General features: G+C 31.2%; 1 protein-coding gene across 1 annotated transcript; it reads right to left on the reverse strand.

The window, feature by feature from the left end:
- Positions 1 to 966: 966 nt before the first annotated feature.
- LOC118187970 (uncharacterized) lies at positions 967 to 12,089 on the reverse strand. Its single transcript, XM_035358286.2, has 3 exons — positions 11,954 to 12,089; positions 4,404 to 4,439; positions 967 to 1,261 (listed from the first exon to the last, which is right to left on the reverse strand). Exons 1-3 carry the CDS (start codon positions 12,036 to 12,038, stop codon positions 1,056 to 1,058), a joined length of 327 nt encoding a protein of 108 aa, XP_035214177.1. The 5' UTR covers positions 12,039 to 12,089; the 3' UTR covers positions 967 to 1,055.
- Between the last annotated feature and the right edge of the window lie 1,180 nt (positions 12,090 to 13,269).

Genomic DNA, 13,269 nt, shown 5'->3' on the forward strand with positions numbered 1-13,269 from the left:
TGTAGACAATATTCTTGACGGCTGAACTTAATATATCACTAATAATGCTCACATGGCCCGTGATGTGCTGTCATTTAAGATCGTCAAAGTCGGAACCCCACCAAATTGAATCCCACGGTAAGAGAGTGAATCACTGACGCTGCTATCGTTTACGTAACTGAAATTTTTCATAATATGCAAATGCTTAATTACATGCGTTTCATGCAATTTTCAATTTGTGTAGATTAAAACACCTCCGCCTTTTCCCCTGTCGAAATGTTTTGGAATTAATTTGTTTTTCACGGAATTTTCATATGTTTTCGCTAGTCCTCCTACCAAATGTGGTGGCGTTTCAACTGATACATCGAGTTCCAGATGGCTCTGAATAGTGTCGGTTTTTTTTTTAAAAAAAAACCTATACTTTACTGTTCTAAAACACTCTTTATACTAATCTTTCTGCTACAGCGCTGTGTTCAGGAATATTACTTAACATAAATTAGTTGTTTCGTGGCAATTATCAAGTAGTATGACAATGGGTTTGTAAATATACTTCATCAGGTGATGTACAATTCAGGAATGTTGAGATAAGCAGCTATATTTTTTTAAATGATTTTGTTTTGCCTCGCCATTTAACTGACGATTTCGTTATTTTTATAAATAATTCTGTTAATTTAAATATATTGTTAAATATTAAGCTAAAACACATAGCGTAAATTACTGAAAGCTAATGAATGAGCGTGTTTTATCACAAATTTTAATCTATTAAGAAAACGTTCCATTTCTTTAAAAAGAAAAAGAAAGAAATACCCTTTATATTTTATACCAAAATTGATAGCGTTCACTGTTGCTTCAAGGAAAACAAATTAAAACGAAAAATATATGCGCATGTAGGAAAATGTATCCTTATTTCATAAACTAACATAAGTTTATTATTTTTAAGTAATCGATCACGTTACTAATAAATGCAGAATAAACGCGCAGTTTGTTATATTTTTTCTAAAGACACATCTTTATTGGTATTAATTAAAATCAAGAATTTATATATCAACAACATAATTTGCTTTTTATTTTGTAATTTAGTCAAATAGGTTTGCTCTCAGTTCTTTCTGTTCATCATTTTCAAACGCATCTGCTTTGTTATTGAAAATATTTTCCCAGAAATCCGCAGATTCAGCAAAATCTTGAGGAAGCATGTCAGCCTCTTTCATGGGAAGGTGGGACATTTCTCGAAAAATGTGCTTCATCAGGCGAGATGGTTGCACTTCCGCTCGTTTTCCATGGCCTGAAAATACATTTTTGGAATACTGACGAATTTAAAAGAGGAAATAATGATACATGCAGAAGAATAAAATCAATACTTCTGCTATTGCTATAAATCAATATTTTGCTACACAATATGAATAAATAAATTATTTCTATTTCCATTAAATTCAAATTTTTAAAAAAGGTAACAAATCAAAATGTTTCCATAGGGAACTAGATTGTGCACTTTCTAACATTTTATCGAAATGAGCACCTTAGATAAAAACCTACAATTTATTTTTGAAAGTCAACCAAGTTTTCCTCTCTTTAGACGTATGGTTACAAGATTTTATAAAGAATTTCGTATGAATACTTTTTGTAAAACTTTGGTTATTTCCCTACCTTCCCACTGACTCTAGTCATCCATGTAAACAAAAAATAGGGTCTTTTATACTTTTGTTTATTGTACAATTTTATTCATGCTTCATTCCTGCCACTTTGATAAAAAAAACATAACATGGTTGAATTCTGACATCAAAAACTAGCTAAAAATTAAGCATTTCCTTTTACAAAGTAAAACAGTTAACTAAATTGACCCCGTACCGATATTCCTGATGAAAACATTCAGGAGAGAAGAAGGCAAAAATATCTGCAAACGAATATACTTTCTATCAATAAGAGTTTTATAGTGGCCTACCGCTCAAAACTTGACCCCCTGCTAAGTCAGAGCTGACAGCATCACGAACACAGCCAACGAATGTGCTTCAATAAGTATAGGCGTATAATGTGCGCTCACTGTCATTCAACTTGGCAGTGTAAGCATATTATAGAATAAGATTCGCCAAAATGCATCCTGTGTGGTGTAGATCATATCTCAGCATATAAAAGATATCCAGGGAGTCCTAAAATAATAAACAAATAAAAACTTCCTTCAAACCCACAACCACTCTCAAGAATAATGATAGCGATTTTCTGAAAATTTCTCCCACCAAGACCACAAAAATGGGTCCCTGGTGGAAAAATTTCAAAGAAATACAAAGCGAGAAAAAATTCCCAAATGAGGAGAACGTCCCTATTTATGAAAATAACAAGGTTAAAGAAGACCAAAGAATAAATAACAATATTAATGAAACACACACAGGGATATTGCAACTCAGCATTGAACTCAGCATCAGAAAAAAAAAAATCTATTAACTTGGAATATGGACTGTGCAAATAATTCGAATCAAATACACAACATTGGGGCAGGGAACTGCTACATTAAAATTTTGTTCTTTAACACGAACGAACTATGTCAAAAACACGGCATTGATATATTAATGCTAAGTGAAACTCATCTTAGAACATGTGATACGATCTACATATATTCACGCACGGATAGAAAATATAACCGAGGTATCGGAACCGATATTCTCATTTAAAATCATCTTAAATACAGTCGTTTCATATTACAGACTCCCTCAAACATTGAAACCACTGCATCTCTTATTAGAAGTATCACCGAGGAAGCATTTTTATTTATCTCTGAAATCAAAAACCTTCACAATCTCACTAATACCGAAGCACCAAAGAGTTCAAACTGACCGTCCAGAAATACCAATGCTGTTGGTGTATCAACCGCAGATTTGCTGACCCAAACGGTACAAAGATAATAGGACCTAGCACACCTACCAGGATACACAACAATGCTTCTATTGAAGTATTTCTAACGATCTTCTTCACTTAAAGAAGTTCAACATACACTTCAGTTGGAAGTGATAGAAGAACTTAACTCTGATTTTTTTCCAGTTAACTTTATTTTCCACTGATCGTATCCACCATCTCGAAATTTTCGAAAAATGATAAACTGGAAAAATTTCCGTAGTAAGATGAACTCAGTAAAATGCAAACCGCATCTCAGAACTGGCTGTGTATAATATTTACTTTTTTATTTTGGTACATCTTTGTTAAACTTTTATAAATATTTTTTCCAATCATCATATATCGTTTTACTCTGTACTGTTATCCCTATAAATAATTTATGGAGCCTAGAAGCAAAAAAAAAAAAAAAGACCAACCGTTGTGTAGCAAAAATTAGGGAAAAGATTATGAATGGTTAGCGGCTAGTATTAATCCACAATTATCAAAATATACTATTTACCAGAGTTTTTTTTTAAATTGGATATATGGGTGTTTTAGCAGTAAAGCAACATAAACCATCAGATTTTCATAAAAATAAAAGCAGTTCGTTACCATCCAATTCTTTAATTCATAAATCTATCCTAAAAGTAAATTCCAATGAAGAAGATAGACTACTTGCTCAGATATTTCAAATATACGATGAAGTTTAATTTAATCGCTCCTGTAACTCATTTGATTTAAATTAAAACATTTACTAAGATTCCAAGGTTACTGTAAAAATATTTGCAACAGAACAAAATCTGAAGTAGTTATAAGAAACGTGCTTGGTAAAAAGGCGTTAGGAGTAGTTTCGAACGAACTGAAAAATCATGATCTTCTTCTATGTTTTTATTTTCAAACCGATGCTTCAAATAAAAAAGAGATTAAAATATTATCAGTGACTATTCAGTATTTTAATATGGAATTTCATAAATCCAATTATAAAATAGACTTTTTTGAGAATCCAGATGAAAGTGCAAAAAGAATGCTTTAGTGTTTGAAAAATATTATGAATAATTTGCAATTAGAAGGAGAAGAATTTCTTATTTTACTGCAGGTAATACAAATTGCAGTTTTCGAATAAGGCATTCATTTTATGCTACGGTCCTTACATTAAACGAAGGTGTTCTTAAAGTTAAAAAGAATGTTTGGTATGACACTATTCATAATTATTATTAATCCAGATTATTTTCGAAAACTTTCCTGGCATTAAGGAATAAAGCATTATTCACTGCACATTTAAACATATATTTGATAATATCGTTCAAGCCTGTGATTTATTTCCATATAATAAATAGATTTTTTTTAAAAAAGGTTTACTACAAGTATCACAATTTAAAAATTCACTACATTTTTAAAAACGTTTTACACACTGAGAACACAAAGTGTATACCTTAAAACTGCAAACATGATAAGCAATATTTTAGATTCGTAATATTTCAATTGGTTATTTGAAATTTTATAAATATGTGCCAAGGAACATTTTTATTGACTAAAATATAGAAATAAATTGCTGTTCTTACCTCCTAAGCAAGAATGCCCATATTGTTTACACAGACCTAAAATTGGGAATAAATTTTTAGTTGTATTAATTTTAGAATAAATTGCACAAATACATGAATAAGACATTCAAATTTAGGTATCTATTAACTCTATGCTGTCGAATTTTCATCAGCAGCAACTGAAAGAAGGAAAAACGATTTTTGAACTTACAAAAATGTCGGCAAACTGAGACTATGAAATACCGAAAGCACTAAGTAGATATGTTTGTTAACACATTTAACAAAACAAAGCAAAGACTATTATTGCGGATATTAATAATGAAATTATTTATGGCATTAAAAATTCTGTAACATAGTTAAAATCAGGAATACAGTTTCTCAATCATACATTCAACAAGAGAAAAAAAATTACGTAGAACAATACCGGAGCGAAATCATTTTAATTTATAGTCAGATAGTATTAGATTTGAAAATGATAATGAAACTTATTCGTTTCTCTATTCATCATATAGAAGGATGTTCAATATTCTAACATGCAGAAATTTACTTCTGTTCAGATATGGAAAAGTAGGGTTAATTAGAATTCCAATATAAAATTTATTCCGAAATGACACCGCGCAATCTCAAGAGCATTCGGGCAATACGCTTAACTCTTAATAAAATTTTTCGATAAAAAGAAAAACTTGCATTCTCCTCAACAGAAAATTTCACTATTTAATAGCACGGCAAAACCCTATCTTGCTTTAAATGTATGGAATACATTGAATCTATTTTCAATTAATTAACTTCACCATACAGTGCAATTTTAAAACATTTTGAATCTGAGAACAGACTACATTTGTTGCATCGCTCATTAACTTGATACAATTTGCTTCAGGCACTGAAATATCTAAAATATCAAATAAGTTAATAGGATGGAGGTTCTTAGAAAATCCAAAATAATTATATTTGTCGTTCTTTTAAGGAATATTTCATAATTGTTTTTATGTTAAATAGCAAAACTGAAAGAATTTTTCTCATTAGGCATTTCTATAGCGAAAATAAATAGATATTCCATGAAGTTACTTATTCCCGTTAATCATTAATAAACTGGTGTTACAATTCGCATTAATGCAATTATGCAGTCGATAACTGTAAATTATAAAACTAGAGCTGCATTAGATATATCTATGTTCAAGATATCATTCTTAATTTGTATCTGGTTATTTGCATTGCCCCTGTCAAAAAATAACAATATCTAATTCAGGAATAGTATGTAGGCAAATTAAGAGATCCACAAACTGAACTTTTAAATAAGAAATAAAACAAAAACTCTAAACTCAAAATAAAATTATAATTTTTACTCTTACCTATAAGCTGTGAAACAGGAGAAGATTCTAAATGATATCCTTAAATGTAATAAAGAAACTCATTTTCTGAAATTAGTCAGATACACGTGCCTTTTGCAAATATTTGTTGTCTTAATTCATTGAACACTGTTGAGTCAAATTTCCTCTATTTTTGTTTATCTATACATTTGATGAAGTTTAAAAGCATAGTATGACCAACCAAAGATAAAAAAGTGTACTTTTTTTCCCTTTCTACAAGTTCGCCACCTGTTAAGAAGATGACTTATTTTTCTTTCATCAGGCATCAAATTAAACTACCCAAATCGTGGATTTCTATCACGCTTTTGATTTTAATTAAGTCTTAGATCATCCCGAAGTAAGTTTAACACAAATTATAAACACTAATGCGCACCAACAAAGCAGTATATTTTGAATTGGAAAGCAAAATAATAAAATATCAGTAAAAATGACTTTAAAAAACTCGACTATAATCGGGATAGACTTCAGATTATAGTCGTTTCAACAGAAAAGATTTGAACAATTCAAATAGTATCGCCTTCTTCAGCTTCATACTTCTTGATGCGATAAGCCTTAAAATTTCGTATCAAGAAACATAAATCCTATGTTCGAAAAGGAAACAAATAAAATGTGTATTATCTAGCAATGCTGGGCTACAAAACTCAGCTTTGCCCCTGTTAAAAACTGTTAGCTTCTGCAGTTGGTGAATTCGATTTTGTTGAGGCTTACTATATTTGTAAAAACTTATCTACATGTGTCAGTGGCTTAAAATATAATCCATTGTTTTCGCCCTTCTATTAAGCAGGTCATTTCTGATTATATTGTTTAGTCCCTAGATGGCAATATTTCTTTTGTTTCTTCTACGCCTCATTATAGAAGAAGCCATAGTTAGTCACTGGTATACTTTTTCAGAATTCTTTTTCTCCTTCTGTTTGTACCGCCCAGATGGTATAGTAGTTAGGGAAGCCTGACTGCGATATCGAAGGGCCTGGGTCCGAATCCTGGAGAAGGCATGGTTGTAACTGTCCGTCCCTTTATAGGAGGCGATGGTGGCCCACCTATTAGGTGCCTCCATAATAAAGAGACCAACATATCTGTCCTTGAATGGACTAATGAATTAATGGACTGTAACTGTTCACCGTCTGCCACTGGAAAAAATAAATAAAATAAAAATAAAGCAAAATGCTTATAAAAAAATATTAATCCGCCCCAAACTTGACTAAGGCTGTATTATCTATGGATCAGCAAGACCTTCTGTGCTACTGAAATTGGATCCAGTCCACCATCAAGCGCTACGGATTTGCTATGGAGCTTTCAGAACATCTCCAGTCCAAAGTTTATATGCCATCTGTTTTGAACCACCTTTGGAATTCAGACACAAGCAGTTGTCTATAGATCTTCGTTATAAAGTAATGTCACAAGCCGAACATCCTGTCCGGTAAATGACATCTGATCAGCACTGGCGTATCTACCAAACACGTCCTTCATGTTTTGCACCTTTTGATCTTTGCATTCACTCATTGAAGAAGTCAACCTAAAAAATCGGCATAGCAAAAACTTTTAACTTTTTAGGCATTGCTCCCTGGTAAAAAGTGAATATTCACCTACTTAAACATTTTTGGAGAACTAAAGAAGAGCAATACCAATGATGTCCAATATAAACAAATTTCCTAGAGCATAGAAGCAGTTTTTCTAACTATAAAACAATTTTTACTGATGGCTCAAAGAATCATGATCATGTAGGGGCAGCTTTTGTTTGTGATAAATAAATCAAGAGTAGTAAACTTCATAAGGCTGCATCAGTCTTTACTGCAGAAACGTTTACCATTTTGAATTCATTAATCTTTATCTCTAGGCAGAATAGCAGAAGGTTCATCATCTACTGTGACTCTCTGAGTGCCTTTTAAATCAATAAATACAAATGCCAGCCACCCTTTGGTCTTAGAAATTTTATAGGCACACTTCCGTCTGAGAAACGCAAGTTATTCTATTGTGTACTGCTGGTTGCCTGGACATGCTGGCATCAAAGGCAATGAACCTCGCCGGATGTCGCAGTAAAATCTGCTGATATTACCTCTGAAAATGATGTCCCTTTTACAGACATACGGAATTACATCAGAACAAAGATCTTGCCCAGGTGGCAAGAACTCTGGGAATGCCAGACTCTGAACAAATTAAAGCAGGTAAAACCCAATTTAGAGTATTGGGAGTCCAGAGGGAATCGAAAAGAGGATGTACTACTGATTCGCCTACGAATTGGTCACTGCAGACGGACACATCAGTATCTCTTGAAAGGAGATAATGAGCCTATTTGTGGCATTTGCAACGCAAAGTTCCCGTTTCAGTCAATCACATTTTAACCTTCTGTCCTGCTTTTAATCAGAAACGTGAATATTATTTTATTTCTAAGAATGTTAGCTTAACAGATCTCATTGGAAAAAACCCTCACATCAACCTCATAAGATTTTTAAAAGACATCTCTTTTTACCATATGATTTGAAGTTTTTTCTCTTGTTTTGCTGTACCTGTTGCTAAAGCATTTCTCAGTCATTTCTCCCTGCCTTCATCAACAATACAGGTTCATTTCAACAATTCATCTGATACAATGTGTTTGTGCATTTTGGATTTTATTCACCATTCGCCTGGCGCATAATAACCTTCAAGGTTTTGTGACATTAAAAGTCGACCAACCAACCAACCTTCCGTTTGTGGCATTTCTCTTTCATTTAGTAGCAGTTGATGATAGTGTTTGAATTCCTAAAAGCGTTTCCGATAAAACATTCATCTATTATGTTTGATTTTCAGTTTTGATTTTCATTCATCTATTATGTTTGATTTTGTCAGTTTTCAGCTGGATAAGAACAGAAAGTCCTACCAATTCTTTTGTAAAATTATTTTTTTAACGAATGAAACAGTATAGGTTTTATGGTGGTTGTTGTTGCTTTTAATAATGCATTCAGTTTTCTATTTTAGGAAACAATTTAATACATTTTTTCTGTTTCAAAAAAAGTGCATGTAAACATATTTTAAAATCTATACGCGTTCGAACTTAGCATGAATCAGAGAGGTTTGCGTGTTGTTATGCATCGACAGATAAAGACGGTCAACAGAATAAGCAGAAATTGTGATTACTTTTAACTTAGTTTTATTTTGCTAGCACGTATTTTTTTTTTAAGTTATAACTTTCCCACTTTCCTTCTTTTCTTCTTTCTTTGTCACTTAAGACTGATAAAATGTAAAAGTTTTTCGAAAGCTCATCAAGAAAAATTAAGAAGTGCGACTGATTAAATGAACAGAAAAATAAATTAATACATAATATAGGAAATGCCTAGACCTTTTGCATCATTTTTTTCAGAGCATTATTTCATTACAAAAAAATTCTGTAATACAAACTAATTTATTTCCTTTTTAGCTCTTGAACATGAAAAATCTTTGCTGCATTGAGAATTTTCATTCTCTTGCTTACAAAATCTTAATAAGTTTATCGTATTGCTTTTTTTTTTTTTTTTTTTTTTTTGCTCCTGTTGTATGAGCCATTAAAATTCTTTTTCTACCTTGTGTTCGACTTATTCTAATGACTAATTGTAATTTCAATGTAATGGAGATGAATTACGTAAGCATCTTCGATCAAGCGCTTAATTGAAAACAAATTTAACTTGGATGGTATCATCAAAGCCTAAAATTAATACATTTGCTAACTTAAAATATTATAAAAGTTTAAAATATTATTCTGCATTTCTTCTAGAAAATGAGAGCTGTTATAAAAAAAAAATATGTGCAATTTAGCTTAGACAAACATACAAATTTTCTTGTAAATATTTACATTGAAAAGGCTGTGAAATTCAAAGGAAATATTTTTAGTTATAAAAAGAAAAATATAAATATTGTTACAGTGAAACATAATACATTTATAGAACCAGTGCAGTAGAGTTTCAATAACCGGCACAGATTATCACAATCCATCTGGATAATAAAAAATTGCCGATAATTGATTTCTTCCTCTGTCTTTATTTTTTCTTTTTCTTTTTTTTTATAGGATTACTTCCTTATCAACTGTAATGTAAATGGGAGATTTTCTTACCTGTCTGTTTCAGTAAAATAAAATTATAAAATTAAAAAGAAAAAAATAGGGACAGTCAAAAGAGTTTCTCATACTTTCTTTATCCCTGTAATCACACGCATGCTAACTCCGCTAACTTGCTAACTTTATCTTATGATTTCAAATTCTACGTCATCGTTAACGATATTAAGTTTGTTCTTGATAGCCCTAACAATTCCATTCCATTCTGTAACATCTTAATTTAGTGAGAATATTGCATTTCATATTTAAAGATTGTAAGGATTATGTTAATTATATTAACAATTAAATTTTGAGTTAAAGTTCCTTTCCTATCAATTCTTAACTTCAACTTACCACTTCTTCGGTCTGAGTGAGAGAGATACCAGGTATTCTGGCTGCACGCCTTTTTAGGCTACTCTCTCGTAAGCTATTATTACCCTCGGTCGTACTTTAGGCCCTTGATAGCTTCGCAGTCTATTAACGTTAAGAGGCCAATTCTGTTAGAATTTTGATAGCTTCGACTTTGATATATTTCTATTTGATATGATTTCGACTTTGAATTTTGATAGCTCTTAGGTTTAGATTAGTTTAGGTTAATTCATAGTATCTTAGGTTCAAGCCGAAGTGTCGGCTTTATTGTACACTCCAAGACATAGTTTTGTTAAACTCTAGCTGGAATAATAAAGGGCTAGTTTACACTTCTATCTTGTTGTTTCCTGTCACACGAACTCAAGAGATTATTCGCTTATCAGGTTCTTAATATTCTTCACTTCTAACAGTAACTTAGGATTACAAAGTGAGGAACTGTACAAGATAATGCTTCCCTAAAGATAATAAAATAAAATCATATGCGAAAAAGAAGAAATCAAAAAGGAGCAACTGCATTTAAAGTCTAATAGCAAATAACTTGCTCTAATTACACTACATAACGTAGTTCACTGGATCAGGCGAGAAAAGTCATAAAACCACCACTGGTTGTTTAGTCTGTTTTTTTAGAAAAGAAACACTTGCTATAAGTAAGCAACGATTTTTGGAGCAAACAAAATCTGTTCAGAATATAACTGTTTTACTGTTAAAATTTTATAATCTATTATAGCAGTTACGAAATTACATGGGACATACTGAAAGGAATTTTCTCCTACCTTACCGCTTGCATTCGTAACATTACTGAAGCATATTCAAGTGGTCATTGGAAATTCGAATCCCGACGAGGACATCTCTGATTGTCTCACATTTTTTGCTCCAATAAATATCACTGTGTTATTGTACTGAATATCCTTAATGTCAAAATTTAATTAAATGAGATGAATGTATTTATTAAATATGCCTTTTGGTTTAGATAAAAATGCTTTTATTATAAACAGGTAAACATACTATATACACATATTTAAAATAATTTATCATCTTCTTACAAAAGCTTATATTACGCTGTTATACAGTAATATTTTTAATTACTTAATCAATAAAAAAATTAAAAAATTAAATCACCAAATTAATAGGAAGTTCAGTTTTCGATGGTCCCAAGAAAAGAACAAATGAACAAAATAATTGAAATTCCGAGTAAAGAGTTCAGGTAACTGGAATTCTCATATACTGAAATTGAAATATTCATTCTTAATTCCGAAAATACTATGCAGGCAGTAAGATTTATCATTTTTACTTTAACTTTTTTTTCGGAAAATTGAAACTCGCAGAAACATTTTATCAATACAGCTAAACGATTGCACCGTTTTATGGAAGAAATAAAATAAATGTATGGCCGATAAATTTTCAGAGACAGATGACATGAGGAACAGACAAATAAAATAATGTGATGTAAACAATAAATTAATAAATAACATAAATAAATTAACAAAATGTATTTATTTTAATTATTTCCTCTTACATATTGACTTGTTAACTATATTAATTATTTAATTAAGCACCTATTAATGAAAATAAGATGCTTATAATAATATGTATTAATTAAGTGCAAAGATGTAAGGAATAATAACCGAGCAATAGATAATATCAAAAAATCAATTAATAAATAAAAAGATTAATTTTAAAAAATGCCCTTTCTTCAGTTTACAGTTTATAACATACAAAAGCGGTATTTAGAAAAAATACCCTTTTCTCAATTTACAGTTTATAACATAAAAGTTGTATTTAGGAGGATATCATACCTGTGGATAACGGACATGCATGCATTACATGAATACCAAGAATGACCAACACCAAGGCAAAGGATACGATGGTCGTGGAGGACATACTGCTGTATGTGACACAAGAGATCTTTTTCTCGTTCGGACCCTATTTAAGGAAATCGCATAATGAGCAGTGACCACCCTTTAAATCAACTATCGGCCACCGGACGCAAACAATAGTTGCGTCCAATGATACATCGGTGATGATTGGCTAGGAAACAGCGGGGTCGTCTCATTAGTAAAAAATGTTGATATTTGTGCAGTTATTGGGATCAAGTAAATAAGCAAAAGACTAGAAAATGAAAGGAGTTTTGATATTAAGATGCCGTTAATAATCGCAGACAGAGCAAGTTATTTACATTATTCATTGTAAATGAATTTCATTCTTTTTAAGTAACACATATTTTTAGAAACCTCTTTATATTAAAATGATTTGTAGGATTCATTCCTATAAATTAATTTAGATTTAATCAACTCTATAAGATCGACAAGCGTTTTCACACCCCGTCTGTGATATGACAACAGTGCCCGTAATACGGTATAAACAACGTTTTTATTAGAAGCTTTAAATTGAACAACTGCACGACTTCGGTTTATAAGTTAACTCCTCGCAGCTTGCGATACATCAGTAACATAAAAGTTAAATTCAATATTTAGTTAAATTCGATGTTAGAGATTATAATTCAGATATACTAAAATTGGCTCAATTTATTAAGTGCGCGATTTATTTCAGCTAGCAAAATGGTTAAAGCCAGATAACTACTGTAGCAGAGATGGGTAAATGTCGCTGACAAAAGACAGAAAGAGTTTTAAGTTTAAAAAACTCTGATTTAAAATGCTCATTTACATCCTGGTGACAGTTAAGAAAAAAAAATAATAATTCCAAATCATGAGAAAATTGGTTTATTAACATAAAATGTATCCTACAGCTTTACTGGTTAGAAAAGAATTAGTTATAAGACAAAATTGCTCTATTTATATACAAAATCTTAATGGTGTTGCATACAAAATGTAGTTTATTGTCTAAAGTTATTAACTTCGAGTTTTACCTAAGTATTTTTTAATCTTTTACACTGCCGGATGAATTTTCATCCCGTACTGATGCTATCAGAATCAAAACACTAAATAAATGCAAGAGAAATAAAAGCGAATAAACATTTATTGTTGACTTCAGTTCGAAGTACAGAACTAAACAAATACACGTTTACTTTCGCTTCTTACCTGATGACACAAAGGGATTGAGTTTAATTATTGTGTACAATTCAAAAGTCTAGATTCTAGCCTCTAGCTGTGCT

This window comes from Stegodyphus dumicola, chromosome 6 (genome assembly GCF_044657685.1).
Source record: "Stegodyphus dumicola isolate Sdum_Otavi_A_Nest chromosome 6, ASM4465768v1".
Lineage (NCBI taxonomy): Eukaryota > Metazoa > Arthropoda > Arachnida > Araneae > Eresidae > Stegodyphus > Stegodyphus dumicola.

What these genes read in the sequence shown, in the direction of transcription:
- LOC118187970 (XM_035358286.2), bottom strand. Translation starts at nt 12,038, where the DNA reads ATGTCCTCCACGACCATCGTATCCTTTGCCTTGGTGTTGGTCATTCTT. An exon ending in TGCATGTCCGTTATCCACAG is followed by an intron (nt 4,440 to 11,953) that starts GTATGATATCCT and finishes TCCCAATTTTAG; the next exon opens with GTCTGTGTAAACAATATGGG. An exon ending in TGGGCATTCTTGCTTAGGAG is followed by an intron (nt 1,262 to 4,403) that starts GTAAGAACAGCA and finishes ATGTATTTTCAG; the next exon opens with GCCATGGAAAACGAGCGGAA.